This window comes from Erinaceus europaeus, chromosome 12 (genome assembly GCF_950295315.1).
Source record: "Erinaceus europaeus chromosome 12, mEriEur2.1, whole genome shotgun sequence".
NCBI lineage: Eukaryota > Metazoa > Chordata > Mammalia > Eulipotyphla > Erinaceidae > Erinaceus > Erinaceus europaeus.
Genome location: NC_080173.1, coordinates 84,288,996 through 84,315,865, shown reverse-complemented (window position 1 = coordinate 84,315,865; position 26,870 = coordinate 84,288,996). Strand labels below are relative to the sequence as shown.

At 40.8% G+C, this 26,870-nt stretch overlaps 1 protein-coding gene across 5 annotated transcripts in view; it reads left to right on the top strand.

The window, feature by feature from the left end:
• Positions 1-26,870, top strand: part of RABEP1 (rabaptin, RAB GTPase binding effector protein 1) — a 90,928-nt gene that overhangs the window by 56,146 nt on the left and 7,912 nt on the right. For 3 of the 5 annotated variants that reach the window (XM_060204242.1, XM_060204243.1, XM_060204241.1), the window contains 7 exons: positions 4,314-4,492; positions 7,224-7,352; positions 10,067-10,534; positions 12,130-12,234; positions 15,896-16,012; positions 21,972-22,070; positions 26,311-26,451. In XM_060204242.1, coding sequence (XP_060060225.1) covers positions 4,314-4,492; positions 7,224-7,352; positions 10,067-10,534; positions 12,130-12,234; positions 15,896-16,012; positions 21,972-22,070; positions 26,311-26,451 — 1,238 coding nt within the window. Of the gene's footprint in view, positions 1-4,313; positions 4,493-7,223; positions 7,353-10,066; positions 10,535-12,129; positions 12,235-15,895; positions 16,013-21,971; positions 22,071-26,310; positions 26,452-26,870 lie in introns of those variants that run through there. The other 2 variants (XR_009553182.1, XR_009553181.1) reach the window with 1 other exon arrangement.

Genomic DNA, 26,870 nt, shown 5'->3' with positions numbered 1-26,870 from the left:
TCCCTCTGTACGAGGGGACCAGGGGCTTGAACCTGGGTCCTTGAGCCACTTCCCAACCCCAACATCTTGTTTTTCTTCATCCAGATGCATGGATTCCTTGAAGTCTTAAACTTGTTGGTTATAGAATATTTATGTATGGGAGTCGGGTGGTAGTGCAGTGGGTTAAGTGCAGGTGGCACAAAGCACAAGGACTGGCCTAAGGATCCCGGTTCGAGCCCCCGGCTCCCCACCTACAGGGGAGTCGCTTCACAGGCAGTGAAGCAGGTCTGCAGGTGTCTATCTTTCTCCCTCTCTTGTCTTCCCTTCTCTTTCCATTTCTCTCTGTCCTATCCAACAGTGATGACATCAACAACAATAATAACTACAACAATGAAACAAAGAGGGCAACAAAAGGGAATAAATAAATATTTTTTACAAAGTATATTTATTTACTTATTTATTTATTATTAGAGAAAGAGAGAGATGCCAGAGCACTGCTCAGCTCTAGCCTATGCTATGCCAGGGATGTACCTCATGCGTGTAAGCATGTACTCTGTCATTGAACTATCTCCCTGGCTCACTAATAACATTCTGATATGTAGGTTTTAGATTGGGGACAGAGTACAACAATGAATACTTAAGTGTGTGTGTGTGTGTGTGTGTGTGTATTTATGAGAGAGCCAGAGCATTACTCTGGTATATGCAATGCTGGGGATCAGACTTGAAACCTCATGCCTGCAAGTCACTCTACCCTCTGTACTGCCTCCTGGGCTGCAACAATGAGTCCTTTTTTAAAAATAAGAATTTTACTAGGTTTTTATCTTTTTCTTTCTCTTTTCCTCCTGTCCCCACCCCTCCCCTCTCCTCCCTCTCTTTTTTTAAATTAGAGACAGAGAGGCAAAGCGAAAATGAAAGAGATCACAGCACTGACGTTCCTGTAATGTAGTAGGGACTGGGCTTGAACCTGGGCCTCGCACATAGCAAAGCAGCCCACTGTCCAAGTGAGCTATTTCACCGACCCAGTGAATACTTAAAAAAAAAACATTTTATTTATTTATTTACTTATTAGATAGAGACAGAATTTGAGAGGGTAGGAGGAGATAGGGAAAGAGAAAGACACCTGCAGCACTCCTTCACCATTTGTGAAACTTTCCTTCTGCAGGTGGGGACCAGGGGGTTGAACCCAGGCCCTCGAGCATTCCCAGGTGTGCCCCTGCCCAGCCTCGAATAATTTTAAGTATATCAAATTCTGTGGGAAATAGAGCTCTTGCATAAATAATTTAGATTTGTATATGAGTCAAGTTCCCAAATAGTATAGACTTGAAATGTTGGAAACCTGCAAAATTATTTCATAAAATGCTATGAAACCCAAAGTCTAGTGAGTCTCTGACTCAAGGAAATAGTGTTCAGATGTTATGCAGCTGTCAGAAAGAGAAAAAAAAAGACACTGAAAATGTGAATTTCTGTTTAAGTTTTATGTCCCAATCTTTCAAGAAGAACTACCAAGTCTTCTAGTATATCTGGAAAATCATCTGAAAAGTGCAATGAAATATGTAAGGAGGTGATATAATTTTAATAACAAAACACACTAAGAAAATGGTGCTTCAGTGAAGATGGAATTGGATAACACTGTTAAAATGCAAAAGCTAAACTGGGGAAATTAGATAAGTACCAAGCTAGTGCAGTTACCTATGACCGGTGCTATGCTGAGAAGTATAGTAGAAAGCACCAGTGTAGCAGATGGACTTCTTAAAGGAGATAGTTCTTGATTTTGGAAAGATACTTGGTTGTTGCGAGTCATAATAAGCATTCAAAACCATCTGCATATGATGCAACAGGCAAAAAAAGAAATATAAGCCAGCAAGTTAGAATGTAAGAGCCCATGGAGCAGAGTATGAGGCAGGAGAGATAAATCATTGAGACCTTATGCTAAGAATTTAGAACTTATTTTACAGTCAGTAAGGAGTCTCTGCTTTAAGAGGCTAATCCTCTTAAATAGTAGCTTTATTGAGATAATGATTCATATGCTATGATGTTCACTTTTAAAATGTACAATTCAGGCCTGGAGAGCTAGTGAAGAAGTAGTGTTCCATCCAGATTTTCATGCCAGAGGTCCCAGTACCACCATATGGTAAAGCTCAGCAGTACTCTAGTCTCTGCATCCCTGTTTTTCTCATGAACATCAACAAATCTTTAAAAAATAAAGAAAATGTGTAGTTCAGTGACTTGAAAAATATATTTTCATCATTACAAATAGGAATTATTTTTAAAACTTCTTAAACATTAAGAAGGTTTATTTCAGTGGGCTAGGAAGTTAGCATAATTGTTATGCAACAAGTGTTTCATGTCTGAGGCTCTGAGCTCTGAGGTTCAATTCCCCAGCACCACCATAAACCAAAGCTGAGCAGTGCTGTGCTATAAAAAAATAGTAGTTACCATTTATTCCTATGTAAACCTTTCTCAAGAGAGATATCAGTATTGTGTTACAAACAAAACAGGCTATCTGGCCAAAGTGTGAATGTACCAAAAATAAATTATTTACCTCTTATCAGTTACTCCTTAAACCTCTTTCTGACAGCCATTAGTCTACTTTGTTTCTCCAGTAGTTTTCATATTCTGAATTTTTACATAAATGAGATAATACAACATATTATTTTTGTGTCTGACTTCTCAGAAGGAATTTCTAACGTGAGAATGATACTGATTTTTGCATTTTAGAAAGTTCAGCTTAGGGGCTGGGTGGTGGTACAGTTGGTGGAGTGCACGTTATAATGCCAGGTTCAAGCACCTGGCCCCCACCTGCAGGGGAAAAGCTTTGCAAATGGTGAAGCAATGTTGCAGGAGTCTCTCTGTCTCTCTTCCTCTCTGTCACCCCCTTCCTTTTCAATTTCTGGCTGTCTCTGTCCAATAAATAAATAAAAATTAAAAAAAAAAAAGTATGGTAGGGATAGATAGCATAATGGCTATGTGGTTATGCAAAGACAATCATGCCTGAGGTACCAAAGGTCCCAGGTTCAATCCCCAGCACTACCATAAGCCAGAGTTGAGCAGTGCTCTGGTTGAAATAAATAAATAAATTAACTAATATATGAGTTCAGCTTGTCAGTAGTATTAGATAGGCTTGAGATGGCAAAACTAAGGGTAGGAATCATAATGACAAAGGGATCTACTGTCATAATAGTCTTAAATTGTAAGAACTGGCCCAAGGCAGAAGGCATACAGAATACATAGGAGAGAATTAGTAGGCCTCTGTCACAATTGAACGTGTTGGGGTGAGGAAAACCCACTCAAGGGAAGGACCATTTGTCTCGGTTTCTGGCTTGGGTGGTTGTGTAATTGGGCAGATAGACAGTGTTAAGGGCTGGGGAGATAGCATCATGGTTATGCAAAAGACTCATGGCCAGGCTCCTAGGTCCCAAGTTCAGTACCTAGTCCCACCCTAAGCCAGAGTTGAGCAGTGCCCTACTTAAGAAAAGGAAAAAGAGAATTTTTTTTGGTAGACAGTGACTGAGCTGATGATAATGAACAACATGTATTTGTGAATTTTTTAAAAACATACGCCAAGAGGTCAGAATTAAATGGGATCAAGAAGACTTCTTGGATAACAGATTTATTAGGATGTATTGTAGCCAGTGAGGAGTAGTGACTACGCCTTGGACTTTTAGAGCACTGTGTCCCAGATTTTATTGTCTGGAATGCTTTTTTCTTTTCTTTTTTTTTTAAGTAATACTGTGGGAAGATGTTTGTTTTTGTCAAATGTTGTACTATATATCTACCTTTTTAGAAAAAATACATGTGTGCTAGACTCATGAAATCTTTAAAAACATACTTAGCCAGGCAGAGGAGGTAGCATAATTGTTATGGAAAGAGACTGTCATGCCTGAGGCTCCAAACTGCCAAGTTCAATCCCCTGAACCAACATAAGCCAGAGCTGAGCAGTGCTCTGGTAAAATAAATAGATAAATATAAATATATATATATATATGGTCTAGGCTTTCTAAACTTCCCGAGCATTGAAATTTCTCTCTCTCTCTCTCTCACATGTGTTCCTAAACTTCCCGAGCATTGAAATTTCTCTCTCTCTCTCTCTCTCTCTCTTTCTCTCTCTCTCACACATGTGTTCCTAGGAACATGCTTTTGGGAGACAATGCTTAGAAAAATAGTGTAGGCACTCCTGTCATGTGCAGGAATAAGTAGCCTCTTGGCTCTTGTCTGAGGGAGAGCCCCAAGCAGAGTGATCCACTGGCCAGATCTGCACTAGTAATTAGTTCTTACTTAAAGAAATTTCCTACCATTAAAATTCAGTGTTTTTTGATTGGGGGATTCCTAAACAGTTTGTCATCTCTTGGAGCAAGAGCGACAACAACACAACCAGTTAAAACACACGTGGCAGAAGGCCAATGATCAGTTTTTGGAATCTCAGCGTTTGCTGATGAGGGATATGCAGCGAATGGAGATTGTGCTAACTTCAGAACAACTCCGACAAGTTGAAGAACTGAAGAAGAAAGATCAGGTGAATAGCAGTTTTGTAGGACTTCTCTTTGTTAGTGATACAACCCTGCACCCCCTGTGACTGCATTACTTTGTGTGTGTTAGGGATATACACCGGGGCTGGACAGTGGTGCTCTCAGTTGAGCAAACACAGTATATAGTGCTCAAGGACCCAAGTTTAAGCCTCCATCCCCATCTGCAGTGGGGAAGCTTCACAAGTAGGAAGGCAATGCTGCGGTTGTCTCTTTCTGTGTCTCCTCCTTTCCCCTCAGTTGTTCTCTGTCTCTCTCTAAAATAAATTAACAAAATATTTAAAAATAAATAGATATAAACCTAAATAAAATATATGTGCCATTTCAAAGAACAAGAACTACAGTTAAGGGATTTATTTCTCCAGCTTTAGAAATGGTCTTGTTGAAGAAAATAAAACTGATTTAAATTATCCTCTTCAGAGACTACTAGATGCAACAATGCATATTGTTGAGAAAACTCTTTCTCTGTAGTTTTCCTTGGGATCCTGAATTGTGTTAAGCCAGGTCAAATCTTTTACGAATTGCTCTGGAAGTTTTAGTAAAAGGCTGGGGCTGGCTAGACAGCTCACCTGGAGCACGCCTACTTTGCCGTGCGTGCGATCCAGGTCTGAGTCTTAGCCCCAACTGAACTGGGAGAAACACCAATGTGGTGGTGTCTCCCCTCTCAAGCTGAAAAAAGTTGTTCCAAAATGGTAAAGCCCCAGTAATCATAAGCAGGAGGAAGGAGTATGGGGGAAGAAAAAAGAGAGAGCATAATAATGGTTTTGCTAAAAGACACTCATGCTTAAGGCCCCCAAACACCCAGATTCAGTCCCCTGCAACACCATAAGCCAAAACAGAAGAGTACTTATTTAAGGGGGGGGGCATGGTGCGAAGTGCAAGGACCAGCATAAGAATCCCGGTTGAGCCCCTGGCTCCCCACCTGCAGGGGATTCACTTCACAAGCAGTGAGCAGGTTTGCAGGTGTCTATCTTTCTCTCCCCCTCTCTGTCTTCCCCGTCTCACTCTATTTCTCTCTGTCTTATCTAACAATGATGACATCAATAACAATAATAACTACAACAATAAAAAACAGTAAAGGCAACAAAGGGAATAAATAAATAAATAAGTAAATATTTTAAAAATATCAAAAAACAAAAGGAATCATTTTTTTACCATGAGGAGGAGAAAAAAGATGACGGTGTGGTTGGAGAGGCTGAATTGGATAGAAAAAAACAGGAATCTAGAGCGCTACACACCTAACATCATATTTCCTCCTTATGTTATAAATTACTTATTTTTAAATAGGGAGTGGAAAAGGCCCAAGTAATAAAGCTACCTTGAGGGTGTTCGGGGGACCAGACTTGAATCTCGGTTATGCACATGGCAAAGCAGTACACTATTTAAGTGAGTTATTTCACTAGCTTTAAAAGTTATTTAAATGACATGAGAATAAACAGATATATCCTCATGTTAATGCAAATCCTCACGTGTAAATACAAAGTGAAATTATAAAGTGAAAATCTCCTTTGAAATTTCTCACATCTCTCTTCCCAGAAGTAATCTGTTGTTATCAAAAGTAATCAGCTTGGAAGGTAGTTTACCAGACCACCCTGTATGCATGCATGTTGGCGAGGTGGGGGTGGGGAGTCTGGGACCTTCAGACAGAGGAAGAGAGTCCTGGCAGGTAGCTCTGGACAGTCAAGCATGAGGTCCTGAGTTTGATCCTCAACATGTGCCATCGTGATTCTCTGGTTCTCTCTCTCTCTCTCTCTCTCTCTCTCTCATACACACATTCATAAATAAAAATTGTTCTAAAAGAAAGGGGGAGATACCAAACTCTAGTGCTGTGGTACTCCCATCTGAGACCAGGGTTTGAACCTGAGCTGGACACATAGCAAGTCACATGCCCTACCTAGTAAGCGATCTCTCAGTCCTCAGTCAGTGTAGGAGAGATACCAGAGCACTGCTCCATCATCCATGGAGTTCTCTCATGTGGTATTGGGGACTGAATTCAGGGCCCCACATATGTACCTAAGCTGTTGAGCCACTTCGTAGACCCTGTAATATATGTTTCTGAAAGCTGTCTCATTTCTTTATGCTAGGGTTCATACTTTTTGCCTGTTGTGTTAAAACATTGTATCTTTGGGAGTAGGGTGGAAGTGCAGTGGGTTAAGCACATGTGGTGCAAAGCGCAAGGACCGGCGTAAGGATCCTGGTTCGAGCCCCTGGCTCCCCACCTGAATGGAAGTTGCTTCACAGGCAGTGAAGCAGGTCTGCAGGTGTCTATCTTTGTCTTCCTCTCCTCTCTCCATTTCTCTCTGTCCTGTCTAACAATGACAAAATCAGTAACAACAATAATAACTACAACAACAATAAAAAAAACAGGGGCAACAAAAGGGGAAATAAATAAATATTTTAGAAAATTGTATTTTAAGACATAATCTCTTTGATATGATTGCAGAGCTAACTTAAGTATCTAGTTGTTTTTTTTTTTTTTTTAAAGGCTTAATCATTTATTAATGGAGATGAGGCGGAGAGAAAGAACCAGAGCATATATAATACTAGGGGTTGAACTTAAGACCTCATACTTGGGAGCCCAACATTTTATTCATTTTGCCACCTCCTGTTTTCTTTTTTCATAAAACTCTGTTCATTTTTCTTTCTGAGTGGTTAAAGAAATACAAAGATGACTAAGTATATCATATGGTTAATCTGCATTTTTCCCTTCTGAGTTTTTAGGAGGAAGATGAGCAGCAAAGACTTAGTAAGAGAAAAGATCACAAAAAGACAGATGTTGAAGAAGTGAAAGTGCCTGTATTGTGTGCTTTGACCCAAGAAGAATCTTCAGCCCAATTATCAAATGAAGAGGTATAATAACTAAAATTATATTTGTGATGTAATCATTTTCATTTTCCTACAGATCAGTCATTTACATTATTTATATGAGGGATACATAGTTACTGAGTGAAAAATAGGTACTATTGATATACTTTGTATTAGTGATTAATAGTGTTTCTTTAAATGTTTCTTATGTTTTGAAATAGTTTAGTTAATCTCATCAGAGTCATAAAAATTGAAAGGGAAAGAGGATATGGAGGAGAGAGAAAGAGCACCTGCAGCCCTACTTTGCCAACTCATCAAGTCCCCTGCAGGTGGGGACCAGGCTTAAATGGGGGGGAGGTCCTTGCACATTGTAATATGTGTTCTTTTTTTTTTTTCTTTTTTTTTTTAATATTTATTTTATTTATTTATTCCCTTTTGTTGTCCTTGTTTTTTTATTGTTGTAGTTATTGTTGTTGTCGTTGTTGGATAGGACAGAGAGAAATGGAGAGAGGAGGGGAAGACAGAGAGGAGGAGAGAAAGATAGACACCTGCAGACCTGCTTCACTGCCTGTGAAGCGACTCCCCTGCAGGTGGGGAGCTGGGGTTCGAACCGGGATCCTTATGCCGGTCCTTGTGCTTTGCGCCACCTGCGCTTAACCCGCTGTGCTACAGCCCAACTCCCGTAATATGTGTTCTTAACTGGTTGTGCCACCACCTGGCTCCGATTAATAGTGTTTCAAAACTATAAAATTTCAGGTTCATATGCAACTAGAGAAATGGTTCAGCTGGCAAAGCTTTGGGCTTGCATGCCTCAGGTTCCTGGTGCAGTCCCCACAGCCACATGTGCTAGAGTGTCTCATTTGAAACTCTTTTCTGTATATAATCAATAAAATAAATCTTTAAAAAGATAAGTGAATGGGTCCAAGCTGTAGTTTACGTATTTTTAAAATATTTATTTCCTTTTGTTGCCCTTGTTGTTTTATTGTTGTAGTTGTTATTGTCATCGTTGTTGGATAGGACAGAGAGAAATGGAGAGAGGAGGGGAAGACAGGGGGGAGAGAAAGATAGACACCTGCAGACCTGCTTCACTGCCTGTGAAGCGACTCCCCTGCAGGTAGGGAGCCAGGGCTTCGAACCTGGATCCTTACACAGGTCCTTCCACTTTGTGCCACAGATGCTTAACCTGCTGTGCCACTGCCTGACTCCTTGTAGTTCACATCTTATCATGAGAAAGACCCAGGTTCAAACCCCCACTCCCCACCTGCAGTGTGGAAGCTTTATGAGTGGTGAAGCTGTGTTGCAGGTGTCTCTGTCTCTCTCTATATATATTTATCTCTTCTTTCCCTCTCAATTTCTTTCTGTCCTAGAAAATTAAAAAAAAAAAAAAATTCAGGTGTACAATTTCATAGCCATCCATGGTCAGTGTGATGACACTCTCCACAAAGCTCTATGCCTCTCCAGTAGTGACCATAGTTTGTTTTTTTTCAATATTTATTCCCTTTTGTTGCCCTTTTTTTTGTTTTGTTTTGTTATTGATGTCATCGTTGTTGGCTAGGACATAGGAAAATAGAGAGGGGGGGAGAGAAAGATAGACACCTGCAGACCTGCTTCACCGCCTGTGAAGCGACACCTCTGCAGGTGGGGAGCCGGGGCTCGAACCGGGATCGTTACGCAGGTCCTTGCGCTTTGTGCTACGTGTGTTTAACCCTCTGAGCTACTGCCCAACTCCCCAGAGTAATGCTCTGTATCTTTTCCCTCTGTTTTTCTCATTAATAAGTAAATAAAACTTAAAAAAATAATAATAGTAAGTTCTCATTTTTTTCAGCTTTTTAAGGCTCTAATTTTTTTCTGGGTGACTTACATTTTAATCTCATTACAAGTACTTAAAGCATTTTGTTTATATATGTAAATTCTCAGTTTTCAAAATAAGCCCATGTTTAGTAGTTAACACACAGATTATTTAACTTTATTGAAAATAAGCTCAGCTGTTTGTTCTAATAGGGTGTATGAGTTAATTTCCAACCAGTAAGCTTAGTTTTAACAAGGTACATTATACCTAGCATTAAAATTTTAAAGAAATGCATTTTAACGTAAAGTAAATGCATTTTAACTTAAACTCTTTAACTTTTGAACTAGCCTCAATTTACCAAAATGTATTTTAAATCTTATTTATTTTTTCCCTCCACTGGCTAATATGTTTAAATTCAGCAGATTACCAGATCTCTCAAGTTGAGTTTGTCTTAAGGTGTAGATCATACTGCTTTTGGATTGTCAGCCAGATCTTTAGATTCACAGTTTTGAAGTATACGTACTAATAAGCCAGGGTCAGTACTGCAGCTCAAGCCGCAGCCCTGGTCCTCATCACAAAGCAAAGCCACTCAAGCTTATAACAAATCAACATGTTTGTAGATGACCAAGATGAAACCTACTCCACTGTAATTTCAATCCTGAAGTGACCAAATTCAACCCCACAGTAAAGCATATGCTAAATGACATACAACAGACAGTCAACAGAATTTAGCACATTGGCGGGGGAGAAGAGGCCCAGTATCAAGGAGTTTAGCACTGGGGTGCAGGGTTCCTGCCACCTGCCCAGCTACTGTCATCTAAAATGGATTAGGAGTGGGGAAGATAGCATAATGGTAGCACATTAATGACATGACTTATACTTTGACAAAATACTTTAAATATGTGGTATTTTACTCTTTGAAAATGTAGAGAATTTTGCAACTTGACAAAGTATTGTTTTCACATTTCAGGAGCATCTAGATAGTACACATGGTTCAGTCCATTCTTTAGATGCAGATTTACTCTTACCATCTGGGGATCCCTTCAGTAAATCAGACAATGACATGTTTAAAGATGGACTCAGGAGAGCACAGTCTACAGACAGCTTGGGAACCTCAGGCTCTCTTCAATCAAAAGCTTTAGGCTATAACTTCAAAGCTAAATCTGCTGGAAATCTGGATGAATCAGATTTTGGACCACTGGTAGGAGCAGATTCAGTTTCTGAGAACTTTGATACAGCCTCCCTTGGGTCCCTGCAAATGCCAAGTGGGTTTATGTTAACCAAAGACCAGGAAAGAGCAATCAAGGCAATGACGCCAGAACAAGAAGAGACTGCGTCCCTCCTCTCTAGTGTCACCCAGGGCATGGAAAGTGCTTATGTGTCTCCCAGTGGTTACCGCTTAGTCAGTGAGACAGAATGGAATCTCCTGCAAAAAGAGGTGAGTTATCTTCCTGACTGTTTCCCTCTTGTTCACTTGGAGGGATACTGGGTAGCTCTGGGATCTGTTGTTCACTCAATAATAATAGTGATATTATCTAGTCCCTGGAGTCAGTGAACATACGTAGCTAGCAAATCAGTGTTAACCCACGTTGTTTACCTTTGTTATGTCTACTTTGGCTTGTCCAGGTGATTGTGACAGAACAGAACTCACTAGTGTTGTTTAGTTTGAACTTTTCCACCTAAAGTCACATCTGTGAAGCTGGCACAATCTGCTTGATTAGTGTAACAGAATTTAGAGTAGCCCAAATTTGGCTTGCTTTTTTCAGTTTTAGTATATAACTTCAGGGCATTTCAAGATACATACTTTGTCATCTATAGTAAAGCCACTTATAACAGTTGACACTGAGTTTAAGGAGGGAATAGAAAATAAGAGAGAAAACAGGAAGCAGCCTTTATTGAGATTAACTTAAATTTAAAAAAAAATTATCTTTATTTATTTATTGGATAGACAGCCAGTAATCAAGAGGGAAAGGGGAGATAGAAAGGGAGAGAGACAGAGAGACACCTGCAGCACTGCTTAACCATTTGTAAAGCTTTCCCCTTACAGGTGGAGACTGGGGGCATGAACCCCAGTGTGTACTATACTGTATGCTCTCAACCAAGTGTGCCACCACCTGGCCCCAAGATTAATTTTTCTTTGTAGTAATACAAACAGAAGAAGATTAGAAGATAAAAAATTTTAATTTGTATTTGCATAGTGCTTCACTGATTGTAAAACCTTTTCTTGAGCTTCTTAATAATGAGGCAATCAGGACTTGACTATCTCCAGTTTATAAATGGGGAAAACAGACATCAACAGATCAAATAAACCACTTAAATTTACTTTTGATTTAGTAGGAGAGCCTGGGAAAGACTATAGGTTTCTGAATTCTGGTGCTTTCCTTTGCTAGAGCTACTTCTTGTTAAAGAAACTACTGATTGTTGTCTGGGAGGTGGTGCAGTGGATAAGGCATTGGACTCTGAAACATGAGGTTCTGAGTTCAGTCTACAGCAGCACATGTACCAGAGTGATGTCGGGTTCTTTCTTTCCCTAAATTTCTCATTAATAAATAAAGTCTTAAAGAGAGAGAGAGAGAGAGAGAGAGAGAGAGAAAGAAAGAAAAGAAGCTACTGATCTATAAATGGGATAGGTTGCTAGTCCTAAAATAAACCATTCTGCGTGGTGTTAATGAAAACGTGTGAAGAGGTACCTTTGTGATTGCTTGAACGGTGAAGTAGGACTGGTTTCTACTTGCTACCCAGACATTAATGTGTAGGGTGGTATCTGTTTAAACTGTGAGTGCCACCATATGATCTTTTGCTTCTTGTTTTTCTCAAATGTGGTACTTTTTGGCCCTTTGCCTCCTGGTGATAAAACTGTGCCCCTTGTTATCATACTTGTGTTATAGCTTAACATCTAGTCATAAGTCCCCGAATAAATCGTTTACTCCATATTCCACTTTTAGTAACATAAGCGTGTGGATGTGTATCTCAAGTATGTGGTGTAGACTCAGTTTGTCCTACCTGTTAAGAATTAATTTTGGTGCCTTTCAGGTACAAAATGCTGGAAATAAACTTGGTAGACGCTGTGATATGTGTTCCAATTATGAAAAACAGTTACAAGGAATTCAAATTCAAGAGGCTGAAACAAGAGACCAGGTGAATTTCTTTTTTATATGCCAAATTGATAATTATTATCATCTTTGTGGGAGCTATGGGAAATATATCCATCTTGTAAAATAAAACTTTGTATATGCAATGTCAGTTACATTTCAGACACACTTTGGTTACCTTTACATTATGTCCAACATCACACAGGTCGGTGTGGCTCTTAGAGGAGTGTCTGCACACCACTCTTCTCTGTCTGCCTTTTCTACCCAAGACCTAAAAGTGATTATCATGAGTAGATGCGAATGGAAAGTGCTTTGTAATATGGAAATCTGGAAAGATAAAAGATTATCATTTATAACTGGAAAAAATAAGCTTGATTCCATATCACATTAATCAATATTTAGACTTGTCATAAATTTGTTGAATTGGTTAAAGTTACTGTAGGGGCATCACAGAAACGAATATTTGGTAGTTTTGATATGCTGACATTGACTTTTTTTTCATTGACAAATCTTTTTTATTTATTTATTGCCTTTTGTTGCCCTTGTTGTTTTATTGTTGTAGTTATTGTTGTTATTGATGTTGCCGTTGTTGGATAGGACAGAGATAAATGGAGAGAGGAGGGGAAGACAGAGAGGAGGAGAGAAAGACAGACACCTGCAGACCTGCTTCACCACCTGTGAAGCGACTCCCCTGCAGGTGGGGAGCTAACTGAACTGTTTGCTCAGAAAAAGTACCACCTGAACTAAATTCATTTCACAGCTGAGTAAAAGTAAGAAATAAAGGGGGCAACAGATTTCAAGGGGAGGAAAGTTGTACAAAGGACTAGAATTATACAAGGAAATAATGGGTTGTAGGAAGTATGAATAATGCATGTAGTTGGGCAGAGATAGGTGTGTGTGTGTGTGTGTGTGTGTGTGTGTGTGTATATATAGTCTAAAATAATGGGAGGCTCTGGGGTCTGCAAGGCCAGCTCACTGGGTGGGGTGTGTGTGACCCAAATTTCATCCTTAGCATGACCTGGAATCTGCTGCACCTGAGGAAGCTGAGCTCAAGTGGTGTCTCCTCCTTTCTGTCTCTCAATGAAAAAGCAGCCTGGGAGCAGTGGAATTGAGCGTGCACAAGGCTATCCTGTCAAGATCACACAAATAAACTAGTGTGAGTGCAAATAGCAAAGGAAAGGTCATGATGGCATCACTGAGGGAAGAGTGGTGATTGAAGGGATTTACCCTGAAGAGTTTAAGAGGCGCTTAGGGATCTTAAATATGAGCATAGTGTGATTTGACCTTTGTTGTAGGAGAAAAAAAAAAGTGATATTACTGTGGTTTGTAGATTGAAGGCAGAAGATAGACTACAGCTAGGAAGGCCAGTGCTCTATCTTACTGGATGCAGGAGAACAAAATAGCTATTTCCTTTTTCTTTTATTTTTTATTACCTTTATTTATTTATTGGATAGAGACATCTAGAAATTGAGAGGGAAGGGGGGATAGAGAGGCAGAGAGACACCTGCAGTACTGCTTCACTACTCACAAAACTTTTCCCCTGCATGTGGGGACTGGGAACTCGAACCTGGGTCCTTGCGCGTTGTAACCTGCGCTCAACCAGGTGTGCTACCACCCGGCCCCAGAATAGCTATTTTCAAGTGAGACAAGATATGTGAAAACTATTTGTTAATTGTAAAGCACAATACAATTGTCAAATGAGGCATCACATTTGATTCTGAACTGATAAGTTTATAATGTTTTTACTACTATTATTTTATTTGACAGGACGGAGAGAAATTGGGAGGGGAGACAGAGTGGGAGAAAGACAGACATCTGAAGACCTGCTTCACAACTTGTGAAGCATCTTCCTTGAAGGGAGCAGGGCTCAAAGCCTGGTCCTTGGGGCCAGGTGGTGGTGCACCTGGTTGAGAGCACCTGCTATAGTGTGCAAGGACCCAGGTTCAAGCCCCCAGTCCCCACCTGCAGGAGGTAGCTTTGCAAGTGGTGAAGCAGGGCTGCAGGTGTCTCTCTGTCTCTCTTCTTCTCTCTCATCCCCTACCCTCTCAATCTTTGACCATCTCTATCCAACAAGTAAATAAAGATAATACAAAATTTAAATAATAAAAAAAAAAAACATACCCCATCCAAAAATGGGGGGAGGACTTGGACAGAATATTCACCACAGAAGAGATCCAAAAGGCTGAGAAACACATGAAAAAAGCTCTGATTGTCAGAGAAATGCAAATAAAGACAACAATGAGATACCACTTCACTCCTGTAAGAATGTCATACATCAGAAAAGGTAACTGCAGCAAATACTGGAGAGGGTGTGGGGTCAAAGGAACCCTCCTACACTGCTGGTGGGAATGTCAATTGGTCCAACCTCTGTGGAGAACAGTCTGGAGAACTCTCAGAAGGTTAGAAATAGACCTTCCCTAGGATCCTGCAATTCCTTTCCTGGGGATATATCCTAAGGAACCCAACACATCCATCCAAAAAGATCTGTGTACACATATGTTCTTGGCAGCACAATTTGTAATAGCCAAAACCTGGAAGCAACCCAGGTGTCCAACAACAGATGAGTGGCTGAGCAAGTTGTGGTATATGTACACAGTGGAATACTACTCAGCTGTAAAAAATGGTGACTTCACCGTTTTCAGCCGATCTTGGATGGACCTTGAAAAATTCATGTTAAGTGAAATAAGTCAGAAACAGAAGGATGAATATGGTATGATCTTACTCTCAAGCAGAAGTTGAAAAACAAGATCAGAAAAGAAAACACAAGTAGAACCTGAAATGGAATTGGCGTATCACACCAAAGTAAAAGACTCTGGGGTGGGTGGGTGGGGAGAATACAGGTCCAGGAAGGATTCAGAGGACCTAGTGGGGGTTGTATTGTTAAATGGGAAACTGGGGAATGTTATGCATGTACAAATTATTGTATTTACTATTGAATGTAAAACATTAATTCTCCAATAAAGAAATTAAAAAAAAAAAGGCTAAATCATTAAAAAAGGAAGAAAAAAAGAAAGCCCAGTCCTTGAATTTGGTGATATGTGTGCTTAACCCGGTGCACCGCTGCCTGACTGGAAAAAATGATTTTAAAAAATTACTGGATTTAGGGGGGTCGGGCGGTGGCGCAGTGGGTTAAGCGCATGTGGCGCAAAGTGCAGGGACCGGCGTAAGGATCCCGGTTCGAGCCCCCAGCTCCCCACCTGCAGGGGAGTCGCTTCACAGGCGGTGAAGCAGGTCTACAGGTGTCTATCTTTCTCTCCCCTTCTCTGACTTCCCCTCCTTTCTTCATTTCTCTCTGTCCTATCCAACAACGAATTGCGTCAACAAGGGCAATAATAATAACCACAACGAAGCTACAACAAGGGCAACAAAAGGGGGGAAAAATGCCTCCAGGAGTGGTGGATTCATGGTACAGGCACTGAGCCCAGCAATTACCCTGGAGGAGGAAAAAAAGAAAAAAAGAAAAAAAATTGCTGGATTTAGGAGTGGTCCGGGAGGTGGTGCAGTGGATAAAGCATTGTGCATGAGGTCCTGAGTTCAATTCCTGGCAGCACATGTACCAGAGTCATGTCTGGTTCCTTCTCTCCTGTCTTTCTCATTAATAAATAAATAAATAAATAAATACAGTCTTAAAAATTTTTTTTGTTGATTTTATGAAAGAATTACAGTACTTCTAACTGACAATTTAAATTGCAATTTAAATTGCACAGGTGAAAAAACTGCAGGTGATGCTTCGGCAAGCAAATGACCAGTTGGAGAAGACAATGAAAGACAAGCAGGAACTGGAGGACTTCATGAAGCAGAACACTGAAGAGTCAAGTCACCAGGTAAATGCAGGTTTTAAGAATGGGACCCAGAGTGGCTCCAGGGGTGGTACAGTAGCTGAAGTGTTGGACCTGGGAGCATAAGATCTTGAGTTCAATCCCCAGGGTCTCCCCACCTGCCCTCTAGTGCTAGATAAATAAATCTTTAAACAAAAAGAATGTGGGGGCTAGGTTCCCTTGGTAGAGTGCACAAGTTACCATTTGAGTGCACGTGGGTTCAGGAATTGGTGGAGCACTACTGCCGTTGTCTCTCCTCTTCGTGTCTGTCCTCCCCTGCAGGTGGAGACTGGGGGATTGAACCCAGATCCTTGAGCATGGTGACATGTCTGCTCAACCAGATAGGCCTTCATTTGTATCTACATGGATTTTTTCCCCCCAACTTTAGTATCATTTTATTGAAGGAATGCTGATTTATAGAAAAAAGGTACATTTTCCCCAAACAGTTATTAGTTTATTTCACCCTCAACCACACCATCATCTTGTTCCACTGTAAACACTTAGGTTCCCAGCCTACACTTAGCGCTCCCCCATTGTCCCCAAGTTTACTGCAGTAGACTAAAGTCAGTTGAGGACTCACCCTCTATAGTCCTTTGCTTTGTTTCTTAGACTCTGTTTATGAGTGGGACCATTTGATATTCTCTACATGGCTTTTTTAACCTCTCCTACATTTTCCCTCTCTTTGTCTTTTTATCCTTTCTTTGTTTCTTAGACTCTGTTTATGAGTGGGATCATTTGATATTCTCTACATGGCTTTTTTAACCTCTCCTACATTTTCCCTCTTTTTGTCTTTATTTTCAATTGTCTTCTAGTTCACTAATACTTTTCTTCATATGGTATATAATCTGTTAAACATACACATTTTTTTTAACCCATTAGCTTTTTAAGATAATACTTTTTTTTTTTTTTTTTGCCTCCAATTGCTGGGCTCTGTGCTGATACTACAAATCCACTTCTTGTGGTGGCCTTCCCTGCCCCTCCCCATTTTATTGGTTAGGATAGAGAGGTAGGGAGAGAGAAATACACCTACAGGCCTGCTTCACCTCTTGTGAAGAACCGTCTCCCCTGCAGGCAAGGAGCCAGGGGCTCAAACCTGGATCCTTGCATGGGTTCTTGTGCTTATTACTATGTGCATTTAACCAGGTGTGTCACCACACCACACAGCTCCCAGTACTTTTTTTTTTAAGTCCTTTATTTTTATTGGAAAAGTCTTTATAGATAGTACTATTAAGTACCCTTCTTTAGGCTGACTTAGAAAACTATGGTTTAAATTTGGAATCTCTCTAGGAGCTATGTAGGCCTTCTTGGCATGAATTTTGATTATTAACCTTTTTTTAATATTTATTTTATTTATTTATTCCCTTTTGTTGCCCTTGTTGTTTTATTGTTGTAGTTATTGTTGTTGTTGTTGTTGGATAGGACAGAGAGAAATGGAGAGAGGAGGGCAAGACAGAGAGGAGGAGAGAAAGATAGACACCTGTAGACCTGCTTCACCGCCTGTGAAGCGACTCCCCTGCAGGTGGGGAGCCAGGGTTCGAACCGGGATCCTTATGCCAGTCCTTGTGCTTTGTGCCACCTGCGCTTAACCCGCTGCGCTACAGCCCGACTCCCGATTATTTTTTTTATTTTTTTTTTTCCCCCTTTTGTTGCCCTTGTTGTAGCTTCGTTGTGGTTATTATTATTGCCCTTGTTGACGCAATTCGTTGTTGGATAGGACAGAGAGAAATGGAGAGAGGAGGGGAAGACAGAGAAGGGGAGAGAAAGATAGACACCTGCAGACCTGCTTCACCGCCTGTGAAGCGACTCCCCTGCAGGTGGGGAGCTGGGGGCTCGAACCGGGATCCTTACGCCGGTCCCTGCGCTTTGCGCCACATGCGCTTAACCCACTGCGCCACCGCCCGACCCCCTCCGATTATTAACCTTTCTAACTTTGAGTACCACTCCTGCCTTTGACTTTCATTGTTTCATACCCCTGTTTATTAATATGTACACACACAAACACATTAATAACAGATACTAATACAAAAGAAATACTACTAGAAACTATGTCTAAAATAGAATCTACTTATACATTTCCACAGTGTTTGTGCAGCACATCTGTGAGTACCGATCGGTTCCAGGTATATAAAAAAGAGGGTGAAGCTCCCCACATGTTTGTCTTTTCAGGTCCCAGCTGTCTTGACTCCAAGAAAGTTTTGTAAGTGCAACAGAAAAGGTACATATAATACAACTCAAGAGGAACATTATTTTTCCTTCTCTAGGAAATTGCACATGAATAATATGGAAATGATATGATCAAATTAGAATATATTTGAGGCATGGTCAAATTTCCAGCTACTGTCAGTACTCAGCAGCAGACATGGTAAATGCAGCCGACGTATTCTTGGACACAGAAAACATACTCTGCCAGAATTACACCCACATCCTGTGCAGTGTATTCAAGAGATCAGATGAATGTTTTCTATTTCTTGAACACTTACAGAGTTTAATATCAGCGTTAGACACCTATTCTTTTGTGAATTTTTATTTATTTATTGGGTGATTAAAGGTTTACAGTAAAATACAATAGTTTGTACATGCATAACATTTCCAGATAACAACACAACCCCCATTAGGTCCTCTGCCATCATGTTTCACGACCTAAACCCCTCCCCTCCCCAACCCCAGAGTCTTTTTACTTTGGTGCAATATACCAACTCCAGTCCAAGTTCTGCTTAGAGTTCTTCCTTCTGATCTTTTTTTTTCTCCCCAACTTCTGTCTATGAATGAGATTATCTCATATTCATCCTTTTGTTTCTGACTTATCTCACTTAACATGGTATCTTCGAGCTCCATCCAAGATGGTATAAAGAAGGTGAATTCACCATGACCCTGAGACTTTGGAGCCTCAGGAATAAGAGTCTCTCTCTTTTTTTTTTTTTTCCTCCAGGGTTATTGCTGGGGCTCAGTGGCTGCACCATGAATCCACTGCTCCTGGAAACCATTTTTCTCCCTTTTGTTGCCCTTGTTGTGGTTATTGTTGTTGTTGATGTTGTTTGTTGTTGGATAGGACAGAGAAAAGTGGAGAGAGGTGGGGAAGACAGAGATGGGGAGAGAAAGACAGACACCTGCAGACCTGCTTCACCACTTGTGAAGTGACTCCCCTGCAAGTGGGGAGCCGGGGGCTCGAACCAGGATCCTTAAGCCAGTCCTTGTGCTTTGTGCCACCTGCACTTAACCCACTGCGCTACCGCTCGACCCCGAATGAGTCTCTTTACATAACCATTATGGTACTTTTTTTTTTTTTTTTACCCAAGAAGATTTATTTATTAATGAGGGGAGAGAGGAGAGGAAGAACCAGAATATCACTCTGGCATATGTATTGTCAGCGATTGGACTCAGGACTTCATGCTTGAAAGTCCAATACAGTAGTCACTGCATTACATCCCAGGTCTCACTATTTGGTTATTTCTCATTGTTTGTACTTCTTGTGTATTTTAAATAGCTGAACAGATCATGTGAAGTTACTTCAGAGTGTGACTCTAATAATTTACATATCTGAATTCATTTTAGATCTCTTTCTACTGTTTAGTCTTTTTATGATTTTCTTAAAAATTTATACCTACTCTGTATTTTTTTACTTCTGGATTAGACAATGCATGTGTATAAATGTTAAAATGATATAGAGTTCTCTTCCTTTTGAGGGGCAAGCTTGTATCACCTTCATCTGCATCTAGGAATTGAAACTTTGAAGTTGTAAAGGCTGGATTATTTTGAGTTCCTCCTTAGCCTTGGTGCGGCCCTTTGAGGACCCAGTACAAAGTTCCTTTGTATGGTAGTTCCTGGATGTTAACTTGTGTCCCCTGTCTAAGGCTCTGAAATGCTCTGCTCCACTTCTCGGTATTACATCTGTTTCTTTTTTCTTACTTTTTATATTTTTGTATTGCCACCAGGTTTATCTCTGGGGCTTGGTGCCAACACTATGAATCCACTGTTCCCTGTGGCCATTCTCCTGCCCCCTGCCCCCAATTTTATTGGGTAAGATAGAAAGAAATTGAGAGAGGAGGGGGAAGTAGAGTGGGGGAAAGACAGACACCTGCAGACCACTTTCACTACTTGTGAAGTTTGTCCTTGCAGGTGGGGAGCAGGGACTTGAACCTAGGTCCTGGCAAAGAGCAATATGTGCACTTAACTGGGTATGCCACCAGATGGCCCCCTACATCTGTTTCTTATGAGCTTAATAGATGCTTCTGGAGAAGGACTGTTCTAGATGCAGTATTCAACTTTCCAGATATCTGCTTTCTTGTCTTTGATCCTGTGACTATTGCCCTGTTCTGTAATTCCTTTTTTTTTTTTTTTTTTGCCTCCAGGGTTATTGCTGGGGCTCAGTGCCTGCACTACGAATCCACTGCTTCTGGCAGCCATATTTTTCCAATGTTATTGTTGCTGGATAGGATAGAGAGAAACTGAGAAGAGAGGAAGATAGAGATGGGGGAGAGAAAGACCACTGCAGACCTCCTTCACCAATTGTGAAGCGAACCCCCCACCCCCATCCTGTATGTGGGGATCCAGGTGCTTGATCCAGGATCCTTGCACAGGCCCTTGTGCTTTGCGCTATGTGTGCTTAACCCATTGCACTACCTCTCAGCCCCACCTTTTCTATGTAGTTTAGTTCTCAATAGGAGACTGGTTTATATTACCTAATTTGTCACTACTGGAAGCAGAATTTTGACAGTAATTATTCTATAAGAGTCTATACACAATTTGGGGGGCCAGGCGGTGGTACACCTGATTAAGCACATGCATTGCAGTGCACAAGGACGCAGGTTCAAGTCCCCGCTCCCCACCTGCAGGAGGGAAGCTTCACAGGTGGTGAAGTAGGGCTGCAGGAGTGTCTTTCTGTCTCTCTCCTTGTCCCCTACCAATTTTTCTGTCTCTATCCAATAATAAATGAATAAAAAACTTTTTAAAGACAATTATTTTTCATTTATTAGGTATGGGTCATTAACTTACATAAATCCCTCCCCTGGAACATAAAAAAAGTTAAAGGAGTTTAGAGTTCAGTGATATTAATCATGTATTTATTGTTATTACTAGACTTTCTTTTATTTATTTATTAATGAGAAAGATTTTATTTATTTATTAATGAGAAAGATAGAAGGAGAGAGAGAAAAAACCAGACATCACTCTGGTCCATGTGCTGCTGGGGATTGAACTCAGAACCTCATGCTTGAGAGCCTGATGCTTTATCCACTGCGCCACCTCCCAAACCACGTTTTCTAGACTTTCTTAGAAGATTGCAACAAGTTCAAAAAAGATTTGCTTCTTTAAACTGCTTTTTTAATACACACTTTCAAATATTTATTCACTTCATTTTAATTTAATTTTTGCTGTGCTTGGCCCAGCATATGTATAATTCCACTGCTCCTGAATGACTTTTTCACTCTTATTTTAGGCTGGGGGGGAGGGAGAGGCAATGTCATAGCATTGCTTTACCTTCTGTGAAGCTTCCTCTGGTGCTGTTATACTTCCATGTGGTGCCAAGGCTCAAACCTGCGGCCTTACTCACAGTAAGGGACACACTGTACTGGGCAAACTATCTCCTAGCTCCTGCTTTCGTTTTTAAAGCTTCCTCACAAGCAACATTTGTAATAAGATTACGAGAATTAATGTCTGCGCTGGAGACCCATCTAATCTTGTTCTGTGTATGTCAGTCTGTGACTTGAGGGACTTAATGGTACTGCCTTGTGTTTTCTGGAAGACTGAGATTTTTGTACACAGCAGAGACATACATATGTGCTTAGTCACTGGAAAGTGGATTACCATGAACTGATAAAACATCAGTTAAGGACATTAAGTAATCAAGAGGTAGAAGAATTAAGTTCCAGAATAACCAACCTCCTGGCTATATTTTCTGAATATGTGTTTTTCTTTTCTTTTTTTCTTTCTCTCTCCCTTTCTTCTTTCTTTCTTTTTTTTTTTAAAGATCTCTTCACTTGCCCAGAGAGCCCAGGCATCTGAGATCTTACTTGACGACTTACAACAGGCCTTTTCCCAAGCAAAGAGGGATGTTCAGGAGCAGGTGGTAAGTGAAACATTCATGTACATGTTGACTGTGGTAAACATATCCCTTTTTGATCTGTCTTGTGGTAGGATTTTTAGTTCCCTGGCCATAATAGTTATGTTCCCCTATAGAACATAGACATTCTGTTTTGAGTTAATCTTGGTTTACCAGATTATTAGTGTTATGGTTTCACACTTCAACATATGTTACTATTGCCACAACTACTGCCAAAGTACCAGTATTTCTCTTTTTTTAAGTACTTTAAATTGCCTTTTTAAAAAAAATATTTGTTTATTTGTTGTTTTTTTTTAAGAATTTATTTATTCATAAGAGAGATAGGAGGAGAGAAAGAACCAGACATCACTCTGGTACATGTGCTGCCGGGGATCGAACTCAGGACCTCATGGTTGAGAATCCAATGCTTTATCCACTGTGCCACCTCCCAGACTACTGTTTATTTGTTTATTATTGGATAGAGACAGAGGAATTGAGAGAGTTGGGAGAGTTAGGGAAAGAGACAGAGAGGCACCTGTAGTCCTGCCCCACTCTGGTGAAGCTTTCCCCCTGCAGATGGGGACCAGGGGCTTGAACCTGCCTGGGTCCTTGAACACTTTAATGTTTGTGGTTAACCAGGTGTGCCACTGCCTGGCTCCAGTACCAGTATTTCTCCACCACAACTCTGCCATTAGCCACCTTAATTCTCAGTCTTAAGTCACAGTTTGTAGTTCAGCTGCTGCCTTCTTTTGTCTTGTAAGTTCAAGTTTCAGTTCTCTATATTGCTGCAAGTCTCCCTCTCTCTCTCTCTCTGTCTCTCTCTCCTTCTCCTCTTCCTCCTCCTCCTCTTCCTCCACCTCGTTTTCCCTCTTAATTTCTGTCTCTATCCAAAATAAATAAATAAAATATTAAAGGGGCTGGGCGGTGGCGCACTTGGTTGAGTGCATATGTCGCAGTGTGCAAGGACCTGGGCTCAAGCCTCCAGTCCCTTCATAAGCAGTGAAGCAGGGCTGCAGGTGTCTCTTTTGCTCTCCCTCTTTACCTCCTGCCCCCTCAATTTCTTCTCTCTCTATCAAATATAAATAAGTTAAATGTTTAAAAAAAGAACCAAAGCAGCATCAGACAGATAAGCAAGAACTCTGAGGTTGATAACCTGTGAGGTGGTACAGGGGTAGAATTCTGGATCTCCAAGCAAGTGGTCTCAGGTTCAGTACCTGGCATCACATATGCCAGAGTGATCCTCTAGTTCTTTTTTTCTCTCTGTTTCTCTTGTGGAAATAGATATATAAAAGGAAGGATGGAGGGGGAAACATAATGGTTATGCAAAATGACTGTCATGCCTGAGGCTCTCAGGTCCCAGGTTTAATCTCCTATTCCATCACACACCAGTGCTATCTCTGTGTTTCTCTCTCTCATTAAAGTAAAACAAAAAATATTTTTAAAAATAAAATACAGGGAGTGGAGGAGATAGCATGATTATGCAAAGGCTCTCATGCTTGAGGTGCTGAAGTCCCAGGTTCAGTTCCTTGCCAGGGCTGAGCAATGCTTTGGTAAAAACAAAACAGAAAACAAAAGCCTCTTTCCCAGAATCTGCCACCCCCAGCTGTGGAAATTGGATGCTAATATAGTGCCTTCCAGAGCTCTGGCAGCCTACCATGTAGTCCAAAGGGCTGGCGTCATTATTTCCTCTCTTTGTAACTTTCAGGTTCCCATATTACTCTGGAGTAGAGCTGTAGGAATAGAGCTGAAGTGCCAGCAGTTTACTACAGCCTGTCCTCTGCCTGCTGGATGTTACTCCTGTGCTTTATACATCTCTCCTTGTCGGGTTCCACTGCCTAGATGCTGACCTTTTTGTTCCTTTTTGTGGCATCTCTTTTTCTATATTTAGTCTTTGCTGTTGATGCCAGGAGGAAGCATCTAAAATCTGGCTTATTTAACCATCTTGACTCCACCTCCTGTTTGCCTTGTTTGTTCCCCCACCCACCCACCCACCCACACACACAGAGTTGGAGCCTAGACTCTGGTGACTCTTCGTAGATCATAGAAGAGCCAGTTGCTGCCTCTTGCCCTCCCAGGGGTGACAGGAAAAAAAAGTGTCTTGGGTCCTGTGTGTGGTAATTTTTTTTTTAATGCAGTCCTAGTGCTCAGACCAGAGCTTCATGCCTATGAGGCTTTGAACCACCTCCTCAAGCCAGTTTATTTTAGAAAACTCACTTGGATAGTGTGCTGCTTTGCCATGTGCCTAACCCAGGTTTAAGCCTGACCTCCACCACACTCAAGAAAGCTTTGGAAGTATGGTCTCTTTCACTGTCTGTCTCTATCTAAAATATAAAGAAAAGCAAGTTTTATTTTAGTTTTTTATGCAAGAGATAGCAGAAGAGTGTACACTGTTCAACTATCCATGGACTTTGTTGCTCTCTCATATTTTATCTTCATGGGAGAGATACAGCTCAGTACTCTCTCAGCTCTGGCTTATGGTGGTGTGAGGAATTGAACCTGGCACCTTGGAGTCTCAGGCATTAGAGTCTTTTTGTATAACCATTACGCTGTCTCCCCCAGCACCTGGTTTTGGTTTTTTATTGGCATTGTGCCAGCATCTGATAACTGCTAAAACTATTAAGAAGGTGAATGAATGAAAGTTGAGGTCATTATACTAAGTAAGTCTGGATTCTGGTTTCCCTCTGTGTAGCGTGGATAACCAAAACAAATGGACAACAACAGAAATAACTATAGAAATAACTCAGAGACTGTGAAAATTATGATTTTTTTCTTTTTTCCTGGGGGTGGGAAAAAGAAGGGATAGGAAATGAGAAAGTTGGCCATGTCAGTCATAGGAATAAGTGGCTTTAGAACTTTGGTGGTAGGTGTGAGGAGACTTACATACAAAACCAGAGGTGTGAAACTATATTCCTGAATAATTTTCACTTATGTATATTCTTGGGTGGAACAGCTTCTTTAAAATCACTTTTTAAAGTTAGCAGAAATTAAATATACCTAGACAATTTTATACTCAGATTACTTACATTGATATAAATTCACATAAAATGCCCTCAATTGTTTTATATATCAGTAAGAACATTTCCCATACTGTGAGTGAACTATTCAAAATTTACATAGTCTACTGGATAGGACACCTACTTGCCGTGCTTACAGCTCTGGTGCGGTCATGTTCGTGTCTGCCTGTCTGGGTCTGAGTGAAAAAGTGGCCTGGAGTGTTAAAATTATGCATTTATGTGGCCCCACTGAATTACTCAAGTGTCCTTTATTTCTGAAGACCAGATCTGTGATGACTTGTAATACTCGGGGCCCCTGGGCCATTCATAACGATCCTGAATTTTTAATTATTTTTTATTGCCACCAGGGATATTGCGGGGACTGGCTGCCAGCACTACTAATTTACCACTCCTGGTAGCCTTTTTTATTTCTTAATTTTTTTCTCTTTTATTTGATAGGATAGAGAGAAATTTAGAGGGGTGGGGAAACAGGGAGAGAGAAAAATAGACACCTACAGACCTGCTTCACAGCTTTTGAAACTTCCCCCTGCAGGTGAGAAGCGGGGCTCAAACCCCTGACCTTGTACATGGTAGTTTTTGGGTTCAACCAGGTGTGCCACAGCCCAGCCCCTTATTTATTTATTTTTTATTTGATAGGACAAAGAGAAGTTGAGGGGAAGAAGGGATAGGGAGGTAGAGAAAGGGAGGCATGCAGCACTACTCCACCACTTATGAAGCTTCCCCTTGCAGGTGGGGACTAGGGGTTTGAACCTGGGTCATTGTACATGTGTATGCTCAACCAGGTGTGCCACCGCCTAGGCCCTTCATCAGGAGTTTGCTTGTTTGTACATGTAATGAAATATGGAGACACTTCATTTTGTTTCTCCCTACTGTCGTTAGATGCACGCCTCAGGTAACAGGGACTATTGAATGCCTACTGTACTTGGTACAGGTTTGGATTGTGTCAGCCACTTCCACGGAGCTGGAGCTACTGGTCCCTTTTTGGTCCAAGAGTATGGAGGAGAGTCATTACTTTTAAACTGGTGGTAGATGCAGTAGAGAATGAGCTGCCACTTGCTTCATTGCTTCTCCTCTGCAATTTATATAAAAACTGCAGTCTTGGAATTACTTTTTTTTCTCCCAAGTCGTACAAAACTTTATTATGTGTCTTCTCTCAGCGTCCCTCACTTGGCCTGATTTTTCATTCGCTGTGGTTACAGCTATGAGGAGACAGAGTTTACCCTCTGATCGCGATTAGCCTGTTTCTGTTTCAGGCGGTGCTGATGCAGTCCCGGGAGCAGGTTTCAGAAGAGCTGCTGAGGTTACAGAGGGATAATGACAGTCTCCAGGGAAAGCATAGCTTGCACTTGTCATTACAGCAAGCAGAAGACTTCATTCTCCCGGATACTACAGAGGTAAGGTAACTAAGTACATTTTCTTTTCTTTCTTTCTCTCTTGATTAATGAGGAAGACAGCAGGAGAGAAAGAACCAGACATCACTCTGGTACCTGTGCTGGTGGGGACTGAACTTGGGCCCTCCTCCTCAAGAGTCCAATGCAGCAGAGCTCCCGGGCCACTAATTTTACTTTCTGAAGTGGCTACCCATTAACAGAATTCAAAACGCAGACATTACTGAGACTGAATCCGCATATCAAACCATTCACATGCACAACTGAATTTTTTTTTCTTTATTGGAGATTAATGTTTTACAGCTGACAGTAAATACAATAGTTTGTACATGCATAACATTCCTCTATTGTCTTTCTTTTTAATATACTTTTTGCTTGATTGATTTTTTAAAATACTTATTTATTCCCTTTTGTTGCCCTTGTTG